The sequence below is a fragment of the Pistacia vera genome, unplaced genomic scaffold (assembly GCF_008641045.1).
Source record: "Pistacia vera cultivar Batoury unplaced genomic scaffold, PisVer_v2 Contig344, whole genome shotgun sequence".
Classification (NCBI taxonomy): Eukaryota; Viridiplantae; Streptophyta; class Magnoliopsida; order Sapindales; family Anacardiaceae; genus Pistacia; species Pistacia vera.
Window position 1 is genome coordinate 1,275,422 of NW_022196162.1, and position 25,549 is coordinate 1,300,970.

Consider the following 25,549-nt stretch of genomic DNA (forward strand, 5'->3'; position numbering starts at 1 on the left):
AGGACTTGCACGACACTTACCCACTTGCAGACATGTAATCATTACCTTGAACTCAACGGCTATAAATAGAATACTCCCCCTCACAAAATTGGGATCTCTAATTTTCATGAAAACAAATAGCAAAGACAGCCTAGGAGAAAGAGACTGGCTGAATACCAAGATTTTGCACCTCTGTTCACTGCTCGCGACCTCTTGCAACTTGGCTAATAACCAAGAACACTTATATAAAAGAAAACAGTGGATGTAGGGATCGCTTTAAGCATCCAAACCACTATAAAATTCTTACTACCTCTTTTATTATTTAGTCTTTACACTTTACTATAACATTATCCTAACTCTTAAATTAATCACGTGTAGCTTCTAAGATCCGCTTAGCATTTTGCACGTGTGAAGTCGTTGGTGTCAAAATCACACATCAATAGAAATCCTCTAGCATTAAGTTTTAAGTATTGAAATAAACTGTAAAAGAGCAATTTAGTCATATTTATTAACTCATAACAAAATAAATTTTAATAGTTCATTAATAGTAGATAAATTTTTGTTACTTTGGAAACCTTAGGAGGATTTTATTATTATATCATACCTTAGGGGGTTATGTTAACCCAAGTCAAAATTATAACTTAAGAAAGGCTCCTTCTATATATCAAGCCTAAAATAATTTGTCATTTGGGTTATGTTGGAGTATGTGCCCTAGAGCCAATCAATTATTGTGGAATTGACTCTTTGAAATAATGTTTATTAATCAATAAAAGGCATTTTTCTACTATATCATGTAAATCATAGTTATATATATTGATATATGTCCTTAGGATGGTAGAATTGTGACAAGGGTATCAAGTGTTTCAAATCTTGATAGTGAGAACCCTATGATCACATATGGTGGCCATTCTAGAAACGTCCGTAGCCCCAGTATTATTCCGACCAAGGACACAGATAATACAGTAAGACTATCATAGTGTTGAACAACCTTGTCGAAAGGTAGTGACTGATCTCACTTGTCAAGATTGTTTGCCGACAACCTGGTGCAACACATGAGTGCTTGTTGTAGGCAAATTCATTGGATTGATCCACCAGAGGATTCCATATGGATGGTAACCCCAGTGTCTATGGAACAAATCCTCTAATAAATGGTGGTGCATGTGATCGTTAGACTTGAGATCACCGGAGGGCCTTGTGCACCGATTGGTGTAGTTTGACACTAGTCCAATGTAGTTCTATTCAAAGCTATCAATACGGTAGTGATTGGCTGCATCGAGGAGTGTATCAAGACTATAGTGGATCGACAAAGGATTCATCACTCTCAGGTACAGGAGAAGTTATCTCATGGTGCAATTCAATAAATGGCAATGACACTAAAGTTGTGGCTATAGCGGGATTGAGTTGTTGCTTAATCTAATTTATTATTCTGGTCATTGGTCCAGTAACTGAATACAAAGATATCGAGGATAATTGAGGTTGACACTATTTCTATACCTCTGTCTTGATGAGATAACAGATGATGAAATGATTTTATTGCATGGTAACTATATCGTTGATAGATAGCTATTTCGTTGAATCCAAATCTATCGGGTGGCCATGATGTCTTGCTAGGGGCCAATCTTGGTCTATGTGTAGTGAGACGATTGATTGGTGTCAATTGCGATACTACTCACTGCCGGTATGATGAGGAGCCTACGAGTCACAGACTAAGAAGACAATTTAAGGATGGTTAACTATGGAAAGATATATTCGTCTTTTGGACGAATTGGCATATTAGTAATTTTGCTGTGTAATTAAATTTATTGAGATTGTAGCCTGTGTCCAATTTTATTATTGGAATAATTTAGCAAAATTACGAATTCAATTATTGAAGTTAACATCAATATTTAACTAAATAACTAAACAGGGACCTATGTGTAATGCCACATAAGTTGGGTTGTTGCTAAACTTTGGGGGTGGAATGGATATTTTGCTTTCTATATAAGGAAAGCAAAAATAGGTTTGAGAAAGAATTTCTCATTCTTGGCCGTGGGTGAACTTTAGAGAGAAATATTCTCTCTTCTTCTCTTCACTTCATTCTTCCAAAATATCATACTGCTTAAAGCCAAGTATTAACTCTAGCAAAGTTAATCTTTGGTCTCTGTTGTACTGTTTTCATGTGGGCGACATGGGTTCGATTCTACTCTTGAATTTGTAGTGAAATCACATTCAGTGATATTGACGGAGCCTCCAGACGTTGGTATAATCTAATTTTTTCTTGGATCTGTGTTATTTCAATTTAAGTATGTAAAATATATACATATCAAAGCATGATCTTGGGTTAATCAGAGTGATCGATGGGAAATATTTTTTGTTTTCCCCTGTGTATACTCATCGATTTACTTACAGGTTATGCAATACCACAAGCTAAAAAATATTTGATACTTGGGTAATGCAAAATATTTCAAATACAAGACCACCATTTCTTAAAACAAATGATATCCCACAAGTTCACCGTAACCAAAGACTTTGGCTACAAGTTCACACAAGTTCACCCCAATCAAAGCTCTGACAAACTCTATCGTAAGTCTACCAATTTTTAAGGCTCTAGTGTAGTTTCAATATAAGCCCCTCTTGTATCAAGGCAATTGGCATATCAAAAGTCCACTATACCAAAAGGCTTTAAATATTTTATCGTAAGTCCATCCTACCCAAAGGTTCTAACATTCTTTATCACAAATACACTCTTCTTTGTTAAGGCTCCTTCGTATTTTATCGAATGTCACCCAAACACTAAGCAGTGACATGTTTAATATATGAGGTGGTCCACAAAACTAATCGGGAGTAAGATGTCAAATATTTTCAAGTGACATTTGACATGCAACTACGACATACTAAAAGTAAAGTGAATTACATATTTGGAACTTGATTTCTTATTTTAAGTTGTGCACAAGATATGAAGCGTTCAACAGACTAGCAATTTTCATATTGTATATGAACGTTTCATACTATTTTTTAAAAAACAATTTTATCTACATAAAGTGATCGCTCAAACATTACAACTTTTTGGTTAGGCTTATATAATTTTTCACCATTTTTCATATGTTCACAACCTTGTTCTACAACGCCATGACAAGAGCTACAAGTGTGGAGAGCATATGAGGTTGAGGGATTTCTCGAAGCTCTTACGTAGAGTGTGACAGTCGAGACGTTAGGTGTGTTCCCTTTTAGCACATTGACAATGTTTTATAAGACTCTATATGAGGGAGGTGCACTATGAAAAGGGAGTGCAAGAGCCATTAGAAGTCGTTCTTTATAGTCTACAATGAATAAGGGATTAGGTCTTCTCTTCATAAACTAGTCGAGAGTTGGATCCGTTTCCTTGATGAGTCCATGGCAGGATGAAACCAATAGACCTTGAGTCTATCAATGGCGTGCATATGGACTTATCCTCTCTCAAGTGAGATGTTGGGATGTCGTACGGAATTTAAACTCTAGGCCCATGACACTTGGCAGGTTTCTCAACTAATTTTCCTGTCACCCGTTCTCACAAATAAGCCCTCAAAGATTGATTAGGTCAACTGATTTTGGGTAAGAGATATGTTAGGCTCATATAGATTAAATACTTAAATATTGATTTTATCTTAGCATGTGACATGACATTATTTTACACATCATATCATTGAATAATGCAATGTATACAAAGATGAGATCCTTTATTATTTGTTTTATTGACGCATGTGATGTTTGATTATTCTAGTCATTAAACGGCTTTGTGGTCAACCTCACTACGTATGAATTGGTAACCCTAGCCATTTGTCTTTATTAGGAGTCGAAAAAGAAAATCAAAAACCGGACCGAACTGAAAAATCGGACCAAAACCAGTCCAAAAATTCTGTTTGCCACATTTTTTAAACCGAATATTCGGTTCGATTTCCATTTTTTAAAATAACAAAAACGGTTAACCGAACCGGATTTTTAAACCGGTTTAATGAATAAAAAAATAATTTTATATTTTTCAATTTTTAAAAAATTTATCCCTAGGTCTTCACTAATGCGCATTTTCCAAAATTCAATTTAAAAAAAAATAATTTTATATTTTGCGTATTTTTAAAAAATTTATCCCTAGGTCTTCACTAATTTAATTTTAAATTATTAATACTTGATGTATATTAAAATTATATGAATTCAAATTATTCAATTACAATAAATATAACTTTAATTCAAGTTAAAAAAAACCTGGAAAAAAAATGGCCAAAGTAAAGGGTTTGACCGAATTGGGCCGAACAAATGCAGCTCATTATAATTAACCGGTTTAAAACCAGTTAACCGGTTAACTATAACCGAAATCGGACCGATTTCGGTTCAATTTTTTTTTTTAAACCAAAAACCGGTTCAATTCAAGATACCAGTTAACCGGTTTTTTCCACCCTTAGTCTTTATGTTAGGTCCAATTAGTCTTTGGTGGGTTATTTTTTATAAGCGAAAATAAATTAAACTTTCATGTTATTAGAGTTTCAAGAAGAGTTACAACTTTTTCCCACCCAAATAATGGTTTAATGATATTTTTTCTATTCATAGACTTTTAAAACACCACTTTCCTATCTAAAATTATATTTCGACGGCGAACAGAGAGCACACTCGATCCAAACTATTGAGACTTTTAAAGAAGGAAGGCCGATGAATTTTTTGATAGTCAAATGTTAGATTTTGGTAGTTAAGATTGATCGGAATTTGACTTAGGAGGGGCGGCTGAACCTAATTGCTTGATTATCGATGATTGGCGGGGTCGATGAGAGTAGGGTTTGAAGGGTTTTAGTGAATGATGATCGGGAAAGAGAATAGTAGTTGTGTGGGGTTGCAACGATGCTGGAATTGAAAACGGAATATAAATTTAGGTGGTAAAGTGATATTTTATAAGTCTGTAGGTGAAAAAATGTCATTAAACAATTATTTGTGTGGGAAAAAAATTCGTTTACTCTTTCATGAAGTTAAACATTTTATACTAAGAAGAACTTTATGAAAATTTTGGAAGAGAATCAGGCTATCTCAAGTTTTTAAAAATACGAAATTTGGAATCGGGGCAAACCCAAGAATTAATTTTTGAGAAATATAACAAAGATTTTAAGTATAAAAAAAAAAAAAAAAAACTAGAATATCTAATTTACATACTAAATTTATTATAATCCTTTCAAGAAGAGATATAAAAGTTAATTTTTATTTATTTATTATTTTCAAATCAAGAAGGATGTTGTAGAAACAAGAGAAAAAATGGTACAAAATAAATTATAAGAAAAAAGTGTTGAAAAATTAATAAATTAAAATTATCTATGAAAATGAATAATCTTAAATATAATGTAATAAATAATCTATTTTAGTTATTTTTTTATATATCATATATCATAAATTATGAATTTTATTATATTTTATAAAATTTAAAATGGAAAATAATTAGTTTAACAAACATCTATTTTAGTTTTCTTGTCTGGTTGATAACTATTAACCAGCATTCATATTTGACATCATTTTTTGGGGAATCTTAACAATTTCAATCTCAATACAAGGTAGGTGAATAAATCTTTTTTTTTAATTTTTCTTTTTCTTTTTTTAAAAACTAATTATTATTATAAAAGTTAATTTCATCCGTTGGAAGATATCGTCTAGTTTCAAGAGTTTTCAAATATTATTATATAAATAAAATAAAATAAATATAAAAGTAATTTTTGAAATTCGTTAGACGTGCACCATGCAAATCCTTAATATCGGAAATCTCCTAGTACTACGGGGCCCACTCTCCTAATCTATGAACTGAAAACACTTTACCGCGTAACTTGCCGTTAAACCCAACCTTTCAAACATACAGTTCAAACATTAATATCTTTTTCAATTCAATCCAACGATCATGATAAAAACCCCGATAATACTTATCATGGGCACGCAAACACATTAGCCAATCCGTCCTGATCGGTCGTTAACCTAATTACAAATAAAAGGTTGGGTCAGGGGTGTCACAGATTTTCCGATAAATAAAGAAAAACAAAATTAATTTCTCCGGTCAGGTTCGGCCGCTCCGCAACTCAGAAAACTTCTCTCTAAGGTACCAATTTCTTCCAAATTCTTTTTTATTGAAGTTTCGTTATATGAATTTGAATTTGAATTTGAATTTGAATTTGTTTGTGGTGGAAATTGATAAATTTAAATTTTTTTTTTCTGTGAATTATTAGATTAGTTGAGTTGAGGAGAGAATTGAAAAGGATCTTTCAGCTAAATCTTGGCCGAGGGTATCGAATTGGGAATGCTGAAAGATGTGTTTTTTAAGCGTTGAGAAATCAGGAATCTCTGGAGTTAATTATAATGGTTGTGTTGTGGATTTGATTGGGGAAAACTGTTTTAATTTTGATGAGATTGGTTGTATGAGTAATTGTGGGATTAACAGTTGTTTAAGAATGTGTTATGATCTTTGTGAAGACGGTTGATCATGTTAATTTGTGCAAATATAATAAAGAAATTACATGTCGGAGTGTTGTTGTAAATTAAGTAGTTTTTTGTTGAGTTGAATTGTTGTATATTAAGGTTTTGTGTGGGCTGGGATGGATCATAAACCTAGTGTGTTGACTGAGAGATATGAAATTGGGAGATTGCTGGGGCAAGGAACGTTTGCCAAGGTTTATTATGGGAGGAGTATTAGAACGAATCAAAGTGTTGCAATTAAAGTGATAGATAAGGAAAAGGTTATTAGAGTTGGGCTTATTGATCAGATCAAACGAGAAATATCCGTGATGAGAATTGTTAGACACCCTAATGTTGTGCAGTTGTATGAGGTTTTGGCCACCAAGAGTAAGATATATTTTGTGCTGGAGTATGCTAAGGGCGGTGAATTGTTTAACAAGGTGGCTAAAGGGAAGTTGAGGGAAGATGTTGCGAGGAAATATTTTCAACAGCTTATCAATGCGGTTGATTTCTTTCACAGTAGAGGTGTCTATCACCGGGATATAAAGCCTGAGAATTTGTTGTTGGATGAGAATGAGAATTTAAAGATTTCTGATTTTGGGTTAAGTGCGCTTTCTGACTGCAAGCGTCAAGATGGATTACTCCACACAACTTGTGGCACTCCTGCTTATGTTGCACCTGAAGTGATTAACAGGAAAGGCTATGATGGTGAAAAGGCTGATGTTTGGTCTTGTGGAGTGGTTTTGTATGTCCTATTGGCAGGTTATCTCCCATTTCATGACTCAAACTTAATGGAGATGTATAGGAAAATTGGCAAGGCCGACTTTAGATGCCCTCATTGGTTTCCTCAGGAAGTACGAAGGCTGCTGTGCAAAATATTGGATCCAAACCCCGGCACTAGGATCTCAATATCGAAGATTAGGGAGAGTTCTTGGTTCAGAAAAGGATTGAACCCCAAACAGAACAAAAGTGAATCAGAAAGCAAGGATGTAGTTCCTCAAGATACAGGTGCTTCTGGTTCTCAAGAGAATGGTAATATGACTGCAGAGGTAAAGCAAGAGTTGCTCCAACTTCGCAACTTGAATGCTTTTGATATTATTTCTCTTTCTGCTGGGTTTGACCTGTCCGGGTTTTTTGATGAAAATCCTCAAAAGAGAGAAGCAAGATTTACTTCCAAACAACCTGCCTCAATTATCATCTCTAAGCTGGTACAAATTGCTAAATTTCTGAGGCTGAAGGTGATAAAGAAGGAGGGAGGTTTGTTGAAGTTGGAAGGACTAAAGGAAGGTAAGAAGGGGATCTTGTCCATTGATGCAGAGATATTTCAGATAACTCCAACTTTTCATTTGGTGGAGATGAAGAAATCTAATGGAGATACACTGGAATATCAGAAGATGATGAAAGAGTGTATTAGGCCTGGTCTCCGCGATATTGTTTGGGTTTGGCAGGGTGAGCACCAGCAGCATTTACCACAGCAGTTAGAGCAGCAACAAACACTGCAGTTAGAGCAACAACAACAGCAGTTAGAGCAACAGCAACATCAACAAGAACAATAGCAGCCGCAGCTGTTGCATTTTTTTATTCTTCTCATAACGCCAGATTCTCATGGTATCTTATGCTTGTATGTTTTCAGTTGATTTCTTAACTTATTGTTGCCCTTGTAAGTGTGATGTCTCCATCTCAATGAATTTATTGTTTTTGTATATGTGATCAATGACTCACGTATATTACACTGTCTTGTAAATTTATTCTAGTTTAATACAATTAGAGGGACTGTCCACTGATATTAATGCCTCTTTAGCTATCTTCTCCTTGATTTTATATATAGTTCTGTTGAATTAGTAAGAGATCTGTGTTGCTTTGCAAGCCTTAAGTTTCTCTGTAGTTACCAGAGTTGTCGAACCTCATCTTGCACTGCAGCAAATACTTCTTGTTTTGCATTAGACAAACGTAATGACATCTTTAGCTGTTTGGTATCTGTACTTAATGCTTTGATCAATTGAGTGTTTGTTTGCATTTATTACTGCATGCTGGTGGATATAATCCACGTATGTAATTCTTCACGCAAGTTTTGGTTGTAGTCTGGAGAATGTAATTAATAATTGCTTCCCTGCATAATACTTTGTTGTACACTTTTTCCTTGTGATACCATTTGACTTGACATTATGGCCACAGGACATGTACCTAACAAGCTTTTTGAAGAAAATCCTTGTGTTTGTGTGAAATGGGCAAAAATGATGTGCAGGTCCCTCATTGATTCTTATTGTAGTAGAGTTAAAGCAACATAGCAGTGCATTAATCATGTGATTGATAAGGATTGGCCTCCATGATTTGAGGCTGATAATATTGCCACCATTTTCATTTCACGTGAATTCAGAGTTATTGTTGCAGGGACAAGCAGTGTTGGTCATTTGGCAACAGCCAGAAATGGTTTCAAAAAGACATTTGGAATTTTGAAGGACATCTAATATATTACTATTATGTTCATTATCAATCACAAGTTTTATATGTTCCCAAGAAAGTTCTTTGGACTATATTATTACCAATTAAGTATTATATATTAACAAGCAACTTCAATAACATAAAAGAAAGAACCTCCTTTTCTTATTGAAAATCTTATCAAGTAATTTGATTGAATCTAGTGCCGTTTCAAAAAGTAGTTGAATATTTTTAAATTTGAAAAAACATTTTGTCTTTTCAATCAAATATCTGAAATAAAAAGAATGGCTTAATACTTTAAAAACAATCCTAAACATACTAGTATACTCATAAAGCAGTAAATTATTTTATGTAAATTCCGGAACTTCCTTGTCGTAGCTGATAGTAGTAAGATTTTATTAGGAAATGGGTTCCCACATCAGAAGAAGATAACACTGAATTGCCCCAGCTTTTAATAATATGTATGTTTTGTAATAACAAAAGTAAGAGATAGACTTCAATTTGAAACATCTTTATGTCAACAGCAGAGAGTTCGCAGATATTCTAGATCTGCTTTACCAAACTTAAGTACCATTATGTCATAACTTTAAGAAAACTGCAGTTTACAATTCTCATATACAATAAAATCTTTCCAGTAATACCTCAAAATAATGATATTCAGAATAAAGTCTATATAGTTATAGTTCACGTAGTAAAACCTCTCTATAATGACATACTATATAAGAATAAACTTTACGTAGTTATAATTTTATATAGTAAAATCTTTCTACAATAATAATTTATATAGGAATAAACTCTATAAAGTCATAAAAAATTATATTTTCGATTTGGGATAGTTATAAATAAGAATAAACTTCACAATGTAATAAGTTATAATTTTTCTAATTCTCGTCTTAAGGAAAGTTGCCTCCACATAATAATAATTATCTGTATATTGCAAAAACTAATATGATGTGTACATTAAAGGTTTAAGATGAAATAAAATATTTATCTGAAGTTGTTTGAGACAATAATTTATGTTTTAGAGTTGTTATTACATCTTTTAACTTACGAGTACATTATCTAGCATGAACATTTTCTTGTTAAAGCTAAAATATTTCCAGCTTCTCAAGCATATTTATAGTTTCTTGACATGAAATTTTTTGTATTTCCGTACTATTATCCTCATAATTATTTTATTTCTCTTCTTGTTTAATTGTATAAATGATTTCTTCTTTGGTTAAAACATACATGACTTGTTACTCATTTGGATGATTAATGAAGATATTAATATTTATTCGATTAGTGTAGTGAAGTTATCGAATCTAATTACTCAATTCTACAATGATTCTTTGATTCTCCTCATCTACTTCATTTGTAACTTGCAATTCATCGATATTGGGGATCCTAATTTTGTAATGCTTAAAACAATTGACAATTGTCTATGGCTTCACATCAATTGTCATGCAGCAAATGCATTTACAATTCCATCAAGGATAGTTATCTTTGTTGGTTTCAAAATACGATCTTTTATCCGTTTTAAAAGTAGGCAATTGAAGCGCTAAATTGAAACCTTAATATTATTAAAATATGAATTGAAATCATAATATTGTACTATTAAAACATGAATTATGAAATAAGAAATTTTTTTAATTATACCTCTATTAAGTTATAACCTCCTTATAATAATAAAATCAGTTAGTCTCGTTATTATGATTTTTGAGAGGTTTTACAGTATATATCCATAAATTTCATGTACAGGACTAAATTCCAGACCTCCGGTGCAAAGCCAAAAATACTCAAAACACTCATGAGAACAAGAGGGACGAATCATCTGTTATTATGAAAAAGAATTTCCACGTAATAAACATCATCAGAGTACAATGAATGTTTTCATTTTTGTTCTTTTCACGATTATTTGATAGCAGTATGTCCAAAATAATATTATTGGACGAAACTGGAAGCCTAGACTCTTGAGTACAGGAGAAACACTAAATACTGTAGTGCAACATTTATCATTCTCTTTCCTCTTTTATTCTTTTTCCTATTTATTTGACGCCACTGAGAGGTAGGCCTAAGTCAAATCAATGATCACAGGAGAAAAACTAGAAACCCTTCTCTTCTTATCGCATGGCCTGATTCTGCAGCTAGGAGATGGTGTCAACAAATCTATAATCTCGACTTTCGGAAAAACTTGAGAAGTTTGGATTGTTTGCTGATCTTTATTAGTAACATCAGTAGTTTTAGGTTGTTTCTCCTTCAGCCATGGTGGTTGATTTTCATCTGTGTTTACTGCAGCACCAAATTGTTCAATTTTTTGCGGACCGAATTCATTTGTACTCCCATGAATAAATCCAAACGTATCTGCCTCTTTTGTTGTTGCTGTAAAATGAATGCTGGTAACCACTGAAGATGTTGTTCTAGTTAGGAAATTGATCGAACCAAAAGACTGTTGACAGTCTACCTCTAGACTTGATGAGTCTCTTGGTTGCCCATCTCCGTACTGTCTAACCTGCGCTAATTGTTCACAGAAAGCCTCATCATTGCCATGTGAAAAATCTTCTGAAGCATTAATAGATTTATCAGTTGATGTTTCCTCCAAACTTCCACTGTTGTCGCTAGTTTCATCACAATCCTCATCACCCCAACCATCTTCATCCCCAAATAAACTCTCCTCTCTTCTCGTATAGCAGGGAAGACCATTCATTGAACGAACTTGGACCTTCATATGATCTGGCAGGCTTGGGCAACTAGCAGCATGTTTCATGTACTTCGTTGAAAAATAGTTTACAGTGATACTCAGGCTGATAACACGAGGCATGTTTTGTATAAGACCAACTAATCATGAAGTTAAGACAATAGCCAAGATGATATACATTTATGGTTGCATATAAAAATGTAATCTTACCTCTGCCAGTTGGGGAGGTTGAGCATTGTGTATGCGAGTTTAATCTTATTAGCAACTCCAGAGGGTTTAAAAGTTGCTGCTGCCTGCCTCACAGCCAGTGATTTTGCTGGGTGCTGCCAGGCCCACTCAAACTGCAAGAATCAATCAAATTGGCCACTTCAATAGGTTAGCATTACTCTGTAGAATTCTGATTTGACATATTATTTAGTTCTAATATGGGCTGAAAAATCATTCCGTCACTCTAAATAAGCAATGAAGATGTAATTCTGAATTAAGGGCTAAGTTGAAACAGAATTTTAACAAATTTGGAACTCTATTTAATCCAACAAGTCTTTGCGTTGCGTTACATTACTTATCTCAAATTAGCTACTTACGTTGACCTCCTCATGAACTGGAATCTCATACAGCATATAACAAATTCCAATCCGGTTAAAAAAAAAAGAGTAATGCTACAGCTACCGAAGGTTGCGCATCGAATGACGTAACAAAATTCTGACCGTTGATTCATTATCAGTTATAATGAATCTAACGGTCAGGATTTTGTCACATCATTCAGTGTACATATTCGGTGCGTAACCTTCGGTGGCTCTATCATTTAAAAAAAAAAAATGTTGTAAATAATAATTCATCGAAAATTTGATTATGCAAGCACTAGAACTTCTCTGACTTGGACCAGAGTTCACCAATAGGTTAAAAGCTATCCCACTGCCGCAAATGCAGACAAAAAGATGCAATGATAATGGTCAAAGTTGTTTTTCATGCATACAAAATACGGGGAAAGGGTGAATAGAAAGGATTGGAGAACATGGTTATAAATTTTCAAAACCAGGTGGTCTAATATAGGTCAGAAAAGCATGCGACAGATACAGCCTACCAAGTTTTCGGTCTAAAATAGAAGCCATCAGCAGTGTGAGCATCAATCTCGAATTCTACTAGCTCAATTACCCATGTAGAACTTTACATTGACATAGACACAAGAATCAAATAATGTGAGACGGACACTGAATACAATTCATCAAGTAGGACATGTAAAAAGAAAACAATATGACTTGAAGACAGCTAAACATTCATCACTTTACAAGACATGGCACATTACGGAAAAACTGTATAAAAGTTAGAGAATTATAGGCATAACCTGAAGAGCAGACACATTTGTTGGGAAGCCATAAATGCATAAAACCATTTCCCAAGGGCGTCTCGTCTTCGTTCTAAAAGCGCCACACCTTATTTCACCATTATGCTGCCTTATTCGACGGCTCGGATTCACAGTGAATCTGCAATTATCCAATACTGCCATTACATAAACAGCCCAAATATTGGTTTCTGACTTGGATCAAAAACAACCAAAAAGTTTCATACACAATAGAAAAAAGCAATTAACAAATTGTAAAAATAAAATAAAAATCCAATACACTGTAACTATCAGATCATTAAAAAATGAGCTAAAATTGCCAGATCATAAATAAAATAAAATGACCTCACAAACACAATTAAAAATAAACTCTTGTTGGAAAATAAATAACTAAATCAAATCAGAAGCCACAAAATATGTAACAAAGAGCACAAAATCATGCAGCGCTTGATCAAATAAAAATAAAGTAAAATAAAAAGAAAGCAGTCCAAATATAAGATTTTATTTTGAATCCAAACAATAAGATTTTCAAATATATGAAAAAGCAATCAATATATCCTATTTTTTAAAAAAAAAATCCAATAAACTGTAGATATGAGATCAGGAGTGAGCTTGAATTTACAGTTAAAAATTCATATGGCTGAGCAGATACAATGATGATATAGAGAAAAAACAAAAAAAAAAAAAAAAAAAAAAAAAAAAAAAAAAAAAAAAAAAAAGGCGTCGTATTGAAGAATGAGGATAAGTAATTGAAAAAAGAACGGAACGATGTTTAGGTGTGGCCCTTGTAACGGGGGCAGAGAGAAGTTAAAAGATAGCAAGCGAAGAACCCTTTTCCTTCTTTGCCTTTCTTTTCATCATCTTCTTCTTTAATTGGATTTGCGTTTAGGGTTTCTGGGCGGCACTCAATTCCCTTTCTCTCTTTTCTCTTCCTCATCTCCTTTCTCTCTCGACACAATTGACCGTTGATCGTTGCTTTATAAACTTCGACACAATTGACCGTTGATCGTTGCTTTATAAACTGAATTTTAAATTTTAAATAATTTCCAATCTAAAAACGAAATTACAATAGTACCCTTTCTTTTGGATTCGTTATTTGTAACTTGAGTTAAATTTACCCCTGAGGTTCCATCAAATTAAACATTTTTCCCTCAGGTATCATGTATAACAATTTACCCCCTCTTATCATTGTTTCATTAGGATTTCCGGTAATTGACTTATACATGTTACAGTAGCTGCTCCATTCAAATAAACACCGAAACGCTAACGAAATACTGACAACATGGATAAATTTTTATTTAGATACCTGCAGAAAAATAAATAAATTATTATTTAGAAAAACCTAAGGGGGAAACAAGGTCTTTGCAACTTCTAGTTCTATTTTTTAATATTTTGAGATAGAAATATTAACCTCTTTAAGGTTTGATGTAATAACAAGAGTGCCTTATTAAGCATTAACTTATACCTATTATGAGTTAATGAATATTTATTAAATTTATTTTTTTCTATTTATTTTAACACCTAAGAATGCGTTTAGGTCATAAAATTTTATATTATTTAGAATGTTATATTAATGAAAATATAGATTATTTAAAAATTATTGAGAATGTTTAAAGAAATATGTTTAGTTAGATTGAAATAAATTAATAAGTATGTTATATTTATACGTTTGGTCGAGAAAAATAAATTGGAGAGTATATTATATAGATTATTGAATTGTTTTTCTATTTTAATATTATTATTATATTATTACTATTATAGATTATTTTTTAACCTCTTATTTTTATTAATTTACTAAACACTCTCACAATAAAAGTTTAAAAGTTAACTAAAACACCTTAACCACTCAAGAGGACAGCCGACCGCTAGCCACCAGTGCCAAACGGCACCCAAGAGGATCACGTCCTTTAGATAGAGGGTTACATATATTTTTTGTAAAATTAAACGGAGAAGTGTCACCAAAACTCTTAGTAAGCCTCCTTTTAAATAAAATTTGTTAAAATTTAAAATTAACATTCTTCTTACCGATGTCCTTAAACTAAGAAACTTTTGTTTGTTTGTAACTATGTTATTCGTAACCATGAGAGGATTTAGTAAGTTAAAATTATGGTGTTGGATTTAAACAGATGAACGGTTCACAAAGAATATCAAAAAAATTAAATAAAAAAGTTTAAGTTACGACATCCCATCCCTTTAATTAATTAGAGAACTTATTAATAACACTTTTAACTCATTTAAATGTTTAAGATGATAATGAAAATGCTAAAGCTATCTCTAATATTCCAAAACTTTCAACTTATATAATCCACCGCACATGAGACACAGATTAAACTAAAATTAGGGAATCTCTTGTCAAACTTTAGCAGAGAAAAGGCCTTCACTTCACCATTCTCACCAACTAAAGAAAAAAGTAAAACAGATGACCTAAACTGTTAGTGAAGAAAGAAGCAATTACTTACAGATTCTCTTTAGCCCTTAACAAGACAGAAAATGAAACTCATGTTCTTCAGCATAATGAATAACATGATCAATTTAAAAAATAAAAAAATAAAAAAAAGGGAAAAGGACTAATCTCATATTAAGTATTTATCAAATCACATTCAAAACTCAGAACTATACCAATGAAAATGCAGGTGAATAACAAAATTGTTCTTAACTAACCCCTGCAATCTATTTCTACTGCAACGGAATGTTCTTAGACAGCACATGCGATTTTGTTATTTTTTTGGCATGCTTGGCTATGATATACAAGTGATGAAGTGTTAAGAGATTTCACAGAAGTTGTTTCTAAGAAGTTCCTGCTTTCAGTATAAGCAATCATCTTCATGACCTGCAGACGTGAAAAATTGGATGTCACAAAATCAGATGTTCTTTATAAGACTACATCCAATTCCAAACTGGCAAGACTAGTAGATCGCTATCCCATCCATTGTATATGTATCAACAATCTATGGCAGCACAAAACGGTTAGATGCTTGGATTTTTTAGGTTCAGAATCCAGATGTAAGACAGAAAGAGTCTCAAGGATTTGAAATGATCCCATTCTTAGATGGGTGACCATAGAAACCGGACGATCTAGTATTGAGATTATCTTACTGTGGCACGGAGATCATTGATGACTAGAAAAACTAGATATAACAATCTCCTAAGAAAGACAGAAGGAGAGGAGGCAGGCCACAAAACATACAAACTCCTCCTCTGAACCCCAATAAAAAGGACAAATAATAATCATATGAACATGAACAAGAAACAAATTTAGATGTTAAAGTACACCATAACTCATTTATTCCATAAATCAATCTTCACACAAGATATAATAACTTAAAACAATAAATCCTTAAAAAGAACCAATGATTCCAACATCCTAAACATTAATGACTACTCCCCATTCTAACCGCCTTCATAGATGACACCAAACTAGAAGAGGGAATATATGGTGCAAAATGAAAAAAAAAAAGATCTATAGATTGCTGTATAAAACCCATAACAGATGATGAAATCACAATAAGAAGAGTATCAAAATTTTTTCCACATACGAGTCAAATCATCTTAGATAAAATTAAGAGTAATTCTAATATAAATTCCGTACACAAACTAATACGTTTACTCTTCCGCTGATTCTGTACCACATCAGTTTGCGTGCAAAAATTATTCTAAACTTAAAGTCCCAGCAAGCAAGATAAGGTCATGAAATAGAATCTCCATTCAGCTTCTTCTACACATCACAAAACTGAAAAATTAACCGCATCCAGTTGATCCAATTATAATTCCCAATTTGATCAAACAGTCTAATTAAACCCGCCCACCAAAAGTACTTGTTATAAATACCAAAATTTTACCACTTCATCAAATCAATAGCAAATATTGATAATTTACCAAAATCCAATCATACAAACACTAAAAATACAATTATTGTTCAGTTTCTTCATTTCCCACAACCCATCTTATACAACCGTTTTAAATTGCTCGAGTAATTCATGTAATGACAATTTTTTTTTTCCTTACAAAAACAACAACAACAACAATCACAAAATCAAGATGAAAATTTTCAACTAAGCACGTTTTGGAGAAGAAGAAACCAAATGCCTCCACAAATATTTACCACTAGCCATGTCCACAAAAGACCAAAACCCAGATTCCATTGTTAAACGAACCTGCAAAAAAGAGTCAAAAAAAAAATATATATTTAATTCACCAAGACATTAAACCCAGAAATAAAAAAGGGACCAGATTAAAAGTTTGAAAACCTTGGAGAAAGGAGTGGTGGGGGGTTGTTGGGTCGACGAATTGGTGGTGTTGTTGCAGTCGTTGTCGGAATCAAGAACATTGTGGGGCTGAGATTTAAGGTTCCTCAGGAGGAAAAAACCGGCGAGAGTGGCGGAGAGGAAGACAATAATGAGTCTGAGAGGACACATTGGTGCTAATTTTGTGACATTCAGATCTGAGAAATGAAATGAAATGAAATGGTTAAGTTGAAGTTTTTGATCGTCAAAAATGGCTGGTAATAAAAACACGACTCATTTGTGCATATTGAAGCAGTTGACCTAACCCATTACTTTTTTATGGAGTTAATTCCCTTGACCCCCCTGGGGTTTAGGTCCACGACCAACTACCAAGTCCTATGTTTGATTTACTAGCATTTACCCCCCCGGAATCTAATGATCGTTAACGAGAGTTAAGTGATTTTGCGGTAAGATTGGAATTTCACAGAGGTGCATTTGTTGTGATGGTAGGTAAGGGTGAGCAAAAATATAGGGTAGGCCCGAAGCGACATGGTACTGGGCATTGCAATTTCTATTCCTACCCGGAGTCACCTTTCATAGGTTAGGTTTTCGATCTCAAATTTAAGGAATTGATATTGTGTGGGTATGTTTCAGATTCCACCAATTTAAGGAACTAGGACCGAGAATAGGGTATCCGGTTTGGAACTAGCTTAGAACTGACTCTCTCATTTAAAATAAAAAAGATAAGAACAATAGTAATTTAACACTAGACTTCTAAATCTAGATCCTTAGTAATGAGATCTTATCCAATTGTGCTAATGAGTTTAAATAAAATTTGTTAAAATTTAAAATTAACATTCTTCTTACCGATGTCCTTAAACTAAGAAACTTTTGTTTGTTTGTAACTATGTTATTCGTAACCATGAGAGGATTTAGTAAGTTAAAATTATGGTGTTGGATTTAAACAGATGAACGGTTCACAAAGAATATCAAAAAAATTAAATAAATTTTTTTTAAGTTACGACATCCCATCCCTTTAATTAATTAGAGAAATTATTAATAGAACTTTTAACTAATTTAAATGTTTAAGATGATAATGAAAATGCTAAAGCTATCTCTAATATTCCAAAACTTTCAACTTATATAAACCACCGCACATGAGACAGAGATTAAACTAAAATTAGGGAATCTGTTGTCAAACTTTAGCAGAGAAAAGGCCTTCACTTCACCATTCTCACCAACTAAAGAAAAAAGTAAAACAGATGACAGAAACTGTTAGTGAAGAAAGAAGCAATTACTTACAGATTCTCTTTAGCCCTTAACAAGACAGAAAATGAAACTCATGTTCTTCAGCATAATGAATAACATGATCAATTTAAAAAATAAAAAAATAAAAAAAAGGGAAAAGGACTAATCTCATATTAAGTATTTATCAAATCACATTCAAAACTCAGAACTATACCAATGAAAATGCAGGTGAATAACAAAATTGTTCTTAACTAACCCCTGCAATCTATTTCTACTGCAACGGAATGTTCTTAGACAGCACATGCGATTTTGTTATTTTTTTGGCATGCTTGGCTATGATATAGAAGTGATGAAGTGTTAAGAGATTTCACAGAAGTTGTTTCTAAGAAGTTCCTGTTTTCAGTATAAGCAATCATCTTCATGACCTGCAGACGTGAAAAACTGGATGTCACAAAATCAGATGTTCTTTATAAGACTACATCCAATTCCAAACTGGCAAGACTAGTAGATCGCTATCCCATCCATTGTATATGTATCAACAATCTATGGCAGCACAAAACGGTTAGATGCTTGGATTTTTTAGGTTCAGAATCCAGATGTAAGACAGAAAGAGTCTCAAGGATTTGAAATGATCCCATTCTTAGATGGGTGACCATAGAAACCGGACGATCTAGTATTGGGATTATCTTACTGTGGCATGGAGATCATTGATGACTAGAAAGACTAGATATAACAATCTCCTAAGAAAGACAGAAGGAGAGGAGGCAGGCCACAAAACATACAAACTCCTCCTCTGAACCCCAATAAAAAGGACAAATAATAATCATATGAACATGAACAAGAAACAAATTTAGATGTTAAAGTACACCATAACTCATTTATTCCATAAATCAATCTTCACACAAGATATAATAACTTAAAACAATAAATCCTTAAAAAGAACCAATGATTCCAACATCCTAAACATTAATGACTACTCCCCATTCTAACCGCCTTCATAGATGACACCAAACTAGAAGAGGGAATATATGGTGCAAAATGAAAAAAAAAAAGATCTATAGATTGCTGTATAAAACCCATAACAGATGATGAAATCACAATAAGAAGAGTATCAAAATTTTTTCCACATACGAGTCAAATCATCTTAGATAAAATTAAGAGTAATTCTAATATAAATTCCGTACACAAACTAATACGTTTACTCTTCCGCTGATTCTGTACCACATCAGTTTGCGTGCAAAAATTATTCTAAACTTAAAGTCCCAGCAAGCAAGATAAGGTCATGAAATAGAATCTCCATTCAGCTTCTTCTACACATCACAAAACTGAAAAATTAACCGCATCCAGTTGATCCAATTATAATTCCCAATTTGATCAAACAGTCTAATTAAACCCGCCCACCAAAAGTACTTGTTATAAATACCAAAATTTTACCACTTCATCAAATCAATAGCAAATATTGATAATTTACCAAAATCCAATCATACAAACACTAAAAATACAATTATTGTTCAGTTTTTTCATTTCCCACAACCCATCTTATATAACCCTTTTAAATTGCTCGAGTAATTCATGTAATGACAATTTTTTTTTCCTTACAAAAACAACAACAACAACAATCACAAAATCAAGATGAAAATTTTCAACTACGCACGTTTTGGAGAAGAAGAAACCAAATGCCTCCACAAATATTTACCACTAGCCATGTCCACAAAAGACCAAAACCCAGATTCCATTGTTAAACGAACCTGCAAAAAAGAGTAAAAAAAAAATATACATATTTAATTTACCAAGACATTAAACCCAGAAATAAAAAAGGGACCAGATTAAAAGTTTGAAAACCTTGGAGAAAGGAGTGGCGGGGGGTTGTTGGGTCGACGAATTGGTGGTGTTGTTGCAGTCGTTGTCGGAATCAAGAACATTGTGGGGCTGAGATTTAAGGTTCCTCAGGAGGAAAAAACCGGCGAGAGTGGCGGAGAGGAAGACAAGAATGAGTCTGAGAGGACACATTGGTGCTAATTTTGTGACATTCAGATCTGAGAAATGAAATGAAATGAAATGGTTAAGTTGAAGTTTTTGATCGTCAAAAATGGTTGGTAATAAAAACACGACTCATTTGTGCAAATTGAAGCAGTTGACCTAACCCATCACTTTTTTATGGAGTTAATTCTCTTGACCCCCCTGGGGTTTAGGTCCATCACCAACTACCAAGTCCTATGTTTGATTTACTAGCATTTACCCCCCCGGAATCTAATGATCGTGATCGAGAGTTAAGTGATTTTGCAGTAAGATTGGAATTTCACAGAGGTGCATTTATTGTGATTGACCATGGTAGGTAAGGGTGAGCAAAAATATAGGGTAGGCCCGAAGCGACATGGTACTGGGCATTGCAATTTCGATTCCTACCCGGAGTCACCTTCCATAGGTTAGGTTTTCGATCTCAAATTTAAGGAATTGATACTGTGTGGGTAGGTTTCAGATTCCACCAATTTAAGGAACTAGGACCGAGAATAAGGTATCCGATTTGGAACTAGCTTAGAACTGACTCTCTCATTTAAAATAAAAAAGATAAGAACAATAGTAATTTAACACTAGACTTCTAAATCTAGATCCTTAGTAATGAGATCTTATCCAATTGTGCTAATGAGCTTCTTTGGTTTTTAGTGTACTTAAAATTCTTTTATACATTTATTTAGACCATTAGTCTATTACTTAACAAATAACCAAATCAGTTAGGGTTTTCTTTTTGCCTCTATTCACTTATTTGGCATTTAGATGACTAGATTAAATTATCAAAATTCAAACCTATCAAATCTGGATATCGCAATGCAAATGGCAAAACATTGAAAACAGAACTCCTCGTTCCAACACCGTCGCTGGCCCATTGTCATCTTCCACCCTTGTTGCTGCTTCTTGTGGTTCTACCCTTTTGTCGTCAGCATTTCTGCGTCGTTATCAATCTCTAGTTCTCTATCACTGCCCTTAGGGGTAGATCTAGAAATTTCTGTTAGGGTGGGTCAAAATAAAAAATAATTGTATATTAATATTTTTGTTAGGGTGGGCCAAAATTTAGAAATTATACATATTAATATTTTTTTTAAAAAAAAAATTGAGGGTGGGCACTCAACTAGAGTAGCATCTGCCCCTGACTGCCCTCATTCACCACCTGGTAAGAGTGGCTTAAACTCCCTTCTTCCCTCATTTTCCATACCTCTAGAATGGGGCAGTTTACTAAAACGACAGCTGAAGTTTGAATTTAATTAAAAGGCTATGAAGTTTTAGAGTGTTAACTAAATAGCCATATTATTGATTAAGAGTAATTAAACTTAATTACTGCTTAATTAGGATTAATGAAGTATTATGTAATCTTTTAAAAACTATATTATATTCCCAAAAACCCGAAATTCTTGCTAACAAACCCAAACACCTTCTTCTTCCTCCCGCCATTAACGCATCTCTACCTTGGTTGCTGTTTCTTCTTAGCTTCGTCTACATCTTCTTCTTCGTCTACATCTTCTTCTTCCTCCGTCCTCTACATCTTCTTCTTCCTCATTCCTCTATATCTTCTTGTTCCTCCGCCATTAACACTTTCTTGTTCCTCCACCATTAACATCTTCTCTGCGAAGGATCCCTCTCCTCCTCCTCCTCCTCCTCACATTTCGTCTAAGTATGTGTATCTCCTCTTTACATTTTATATTTAGATTTACAAATATTTAATAATGGATGGTGTTTGGGTTATGATTTTGATTTAGTTGTTTAGGTGGTTGGGTTGTGTTTGATGTAATGCAAGTTGAAAGGAGTGAAATTTGTTGAAAATTTGTTCTGGGTATGTGTTTTGGGTATGATGGATTGATTGTAGGTAGAGATGATTGAAAATGTGTTCTAGGTATGATGGATCGCTTAAGCGATCTGGTGTATCGCTTAAGGGATCTGGTAGGTCTGGTAATGCAGCAGATAGATCGCTTAAGCGATCAGGTATGTGACATAAGATCACTTAAGCGATCTAGTAAAAGTCAGGTGTATAGGAGCAGATTGCTTAAACGATCAGTAAATGGCATAAGATCGCTTAAGCGATCATGGTTATTTATAAGCGATCCAGTATAAATAACCATGATCGCTTAAGCGATACAGCAGACCATATAAGCGACTATGCAGATTCTTTTTAAAATATTTGAACCCTTAGTATAGCATTTAAGAATATTTTTTTTTCTTGCATTACAAGTAGTTGGCTATTATTACACATGGGACAAGTTGTTTTGGGTGTTGAATATTTTGGTGAGTGTATTGAGGAAGAAAGTAGTTGGAAGTGGATTGGAAGAGCAAAGAAGTTATACAACTTCTGTAGCACAGAGGTTAGTTTTGATGAGTTGATCAATGAAAATTAGAAGAGGTAATTGAGTTGCTGCATAGTGATTAGTGTGAAGTATGTTTTAAGCAGAGTTCTGAACATTATAAGGTACCTCCTACTATATTAAAGTCGGATGAAAGTGTGAAGTTATATATGATTGATGTGGCTGATAAGGTTCGAGGCTGATTTTAAGGGTTTCTTTTGTAGAAAAACTGTGGAAGTTGGTTAAAAGAAGGGATAACGAGGCAGTAGGTGGAGATTTGCCTGGTTTTAATTTGAACTACAAGGCCATTGATTTGTTGTAAAAATCAAGAGTAGACGGTGAATTGAGTGGTGAGGGGGACACTTTAGAAGAGGTTGGTGATAGGAGGCAGATGAAAATGTTGAGGAGAGGACCCCGATGTTCCCACAGATGTAGAGATTCCTTTAATACTAGATTATGTAAAGGCGTAGATGTGAGAAAGAGAACACTATGGTTGTTTATGCAGGTTCAGAGGGGGTAATGGAGATAGTAATGAATCAGCTCATGTTTTTACAGATGGATCGGAGTTGCGCATAGAGTATTTATTGACAACAAAGAGGAAGTAGTGAGGAAGCTAAAACTTGTTGCCTAGAGGTAATTTTGAGTTCATTACCAAAAAGTCAAATTCATTGGCTGTGACGGTTGCATGTCGTGACCGAAAGTGCAAGTAGCGGGTTTATATAGAGGTTGGCGGAGTCGGAAAAATTTATTCTTAGCACATATACCCCTGAGCACACATGTGGTTTGGGACATATTTCAGGTGAGCATCGACAAGTGTCCGCTGATGTTATGGACAATTTGTGAAAAGTCGGTTTGTTGAAGGGAAAGGTCCATCTCTCTAAAGACATTCAAAGACTTGTGCCCACAAGATTAGGATGTGTTGTTAGTTACTGGAAATGCTGGAAAGGAAGACAACATGCACAAGATTTTGTGAGGGGCACGCCGAAACGGGTATACAGTATTAGAAACGTACCATTATATGCTTGAGTTGACAAACCAAGGTAGCAAGACGGCTTTGAAATGGGACAGGAATATGATGTTTAAATATCTTTTGTTGCTTACGGTTCTGCTATAAGGGGTTTTGTAAACATGAGAAAGGTGTTGGCTGTTGATGGTTGCTTTCGACTGAAAGTATGGAGGTACATTGTTGGGCCACTGCACAGGACAGTGAGAATCATACATATCCTGTTGCATAGTATGTGGTTGACTTTGAGAATGACAAGTCGTGGACTTGGTTTTTTCAGCAATTACGTAATAGTGCCTAACAGTGACGAGTTGGCATAATATCCGATAGGCACAACTCTATAAAGAAGGGATTGCCACTATTTATCGTCAAGCACATCACGGATTCTGTATGAGGCACCTTGGTGAGAACATAAAATAAAAGTTTAAGTGTGGCTGGCCTCCTTCAGACATATTACTGGCAGCAAAAGCTTATCAGGTTGATGAGTTCGAGGAACACTTCCAGCAAATCCAATCAAGGATGATAGAGTTGTAAGTATCTTGAGCATGATGTGTTTTTGAGCGATGGAGTAGAGCTTACTTTCTGAAGAAGGTTGATGTCATGACCACGAATATAGCGGAGTCATAAATTCAAAGTTGTAATAGAAAGAGAGTTTCCAATAGTTGCACTTTTTGATGCAATCCGAGGACATTGTCACGGTGGTTCCATGAGCATTGTACGGAGTCAGATAATTTTACTACAACCCTTGTTCCGTCAGCTAAAAAATTATTGCGAGAACGTATGGAACTGTCAAATGCACTGTTTGCCTATCCTCTTAATGCTCAAGAGTTCATTGTGTGCGGCTATGGTCCAAATGCCCTAGTTAACCTTGTTAGTAAAACTTGTAGCTGTAAAGTGCTTGACATTCAATGTTTACCTTGTCTTCATACACTAGCAGCACTGAAACACCACGGAAGCTGGATTTTGGTTTAAGAATTTACATGGAACTTTGCTCCCCTCTCTATATGGCAATCACTACATGCTAGCTTATTCAAAAACAATATATCCAGTGCCTCTAGGAGAGCAAGGGGTAGTGCCGCCAGAGTTGGCTGACATTATCATCCTCCGCCATTCAAGAAGACAGTAAAGAGAGAAAAAGAGTTAAAACGTATTCCATCAGCCTTTGAGGTTCCCCGGAAGATAATAAGTGCTCAATTTGCAAGTAACCTAGCCACAGAGAAGCAGTTGCCAGAAGTAATCACATGCAGATCTAGACAATTAGGTTCGAAGAAGGATGAAATTTAGGGAGTTGCGAAGGCCAACCGTTGATGAGTTATTGTTTTCAATATTGATGTTTTAAATTTTATTGTTACCTTTAATAATCATTCTTTATATTTCTTGTTACATGGCCTAATTTTGTTGGTGATTTTAGTTTGGAATTAGGTTGTCAAATTGGAGAAAGTATGGAATTAATACGTGTTGGTAATTTTAGTTTGTCAAAATTCAAGAGAAAAGCTGGAAAAGTATATATTGCCCATGATCGCTTAAGCGACTAAGTATATTGCTTAAGCGACAAAGGATTTTTCAAACAGTATCGCTTAAGCGATATCACGGATTGCTTAATCGACCAAGACAAAAAACAAGAATTGCTTAAGCGATATCTCGGATCGTTACCGATCATGCACATGGCAGATTTGATTCTGCCAATCACATGATCGATTAAGCGATCCACGATTGCTTAATCGACCAAGTGAAAAGAAAAGAATTGCTAAGCAATATCTACGATCGCTTAAGTGACCTTGTGTAAACGAAGTTCCTTTTAGTACATCGCTTAATTGACCAATGAAAAATTTTAAATTTAATAAATACACCCCCACCTACCCAACTTCCTAGATTTTG

At 34.1% G+C, this 25,549-nt stretch overlaps 4 protein-coding genes across 5 annotated transcripts; 1 reads left to right on the forward strand and 3 right to left on the reverse strand.

Annotated features, from left to right (window-relative positions):
- The first annotated feature begins 5,857 nt into the window (after positions 1-5,857).
- On the forward strand, positions 5,858-8,228 carry LOC116138872 (CBL-interacting serine/threonine-protein kinase 10-like). Its single transcript, XM_031424538.1, has 2 exons — positions 5,858-6,055; positions 6,183-8,228. The coding sequence occupies exon 2, from the start codon at positions 6,549-6,551 to the stop codon at positions 7,962-7,964; it is 1,416 nt and encodes a 471-aa protein (XP_031280398.1). The 5' UTR covers positions 5,858-6,055; positions 6,183-6,548; the 3' UTR covers positions 7,965-8,228.
- Positions 8,229-10,639: 2,411 nt separating this feature from the next.
- LOC116138935 lies at positions 10,640-13,823 on the reverse strand. Its single transcript, XM_031424619.1, is given in 4 exon segments — positions 10,640-11,630; positions 11,735-11,865; positions 12,870-13,008; positions 13,634-13,823. Coding segments are annotated over 4 exon segments (1,170 nt in total). The 5' UTR covers positions 13,804-13,823; the 3' UTR covers positions 10,640-10,900.
- Positions 13,824-15,192: 1,369 nt separating this feature from the next.
- Positions 15,193-17,358, reverse strand: LOC116138926. 2 transcript variants are annotated; one of them, XM_031424606.1, is made up of 3 exons: positions 17,114-17,358; positions 16,927-17,020; positions 15,193-15,696 (listed from the first exon to the last, which is right to left on the reverse strand). In XM_031424606.1, the coding sequence occupies exons 1-3, from the start codon at positions 17,279-17,281 to the stop codon at positions 15,671-15,673; spliced, it is 288 nt and encodes a 95-aa protein (XP_031280466.1). In that variant the 5' UTR covers positions 17,282-17,358; the 3' UTR covers positions 15,193-15,670. The 2 variants fall into 2 exon arrangements, with proteins under 2 accessions (XP_031280466.1, XP_031280465.1); XM_031424605.1 differs by lacking the exon at positions 15,193-15,696 and adding an exon at positions 15,824-16,581.
- Positions 17,359-19,774: 2,416 nt separating this feature from the next.
- LOC116138917 lies at positions 19,775-20,448 on the reverse strand. The gene is made up of 2 exons (XM_031424594.1): positions 20,180-20,448; positions 19,775-20,085 (listed from the first exon to the last, which is right to left on the reverse strand). Exons 1-2 carry the CDS (start codon positions 20,345-20,347, stop codon positions 19,984-19,986), a joined length of 270 nt encoding a protein of 89 aa, XP_031280454.1. The 5' UTR covers positions 20,348-20,448; the 3' UTR covers positions 19,775-19,983.
- Positions 20,449-25,549: the final 5,101 nt, after the last annotated feature.

Coding starts and splice junctions, on each gene's coding strand:
- LOC116138917 (XM_031424594.1), bottom strand. CDS start 20,347: ATGTGTCCTCTCAGACTCATTCTTGTCTTCCTCTCCGCCACTCTCGCC. Junction 20,086..20,179: donor CCGCCACTCCTTTCTCCAAG/GTTTTCAAACTT, acceptor TCTTTTTTGCAG/GTTCGTTTAACAATGGAATC.
- LOC116138872 (XM_031424538.1), top strand. CDS start 6,549: ATGGATCATAAACCTAGTGTGTTGACTGAGAGATATGAAATTGGGAGA.
- LOC116138926 (XM_031424605.1), bottom strand. CDS start 17,281: ATGTGTCCTCTCAGACTCATTATTGTCTTCCTCTCCGCCACTCTCGCC. Junction 17,021..17,113: donor CCACCACTCCTTTCTCCAAG/GTTTTCAAACTT, acceptor TCTTTTTTGCAG/GTTCGTTTAACAATGGAATC. Junction 16,582..16,926: donor GGTTTCTTCTTCTCCAAAAC/GTGCTTAGTTGA, acceptor TGTGATGTGTAG/AAGAAGCTGAATGGAGATTC.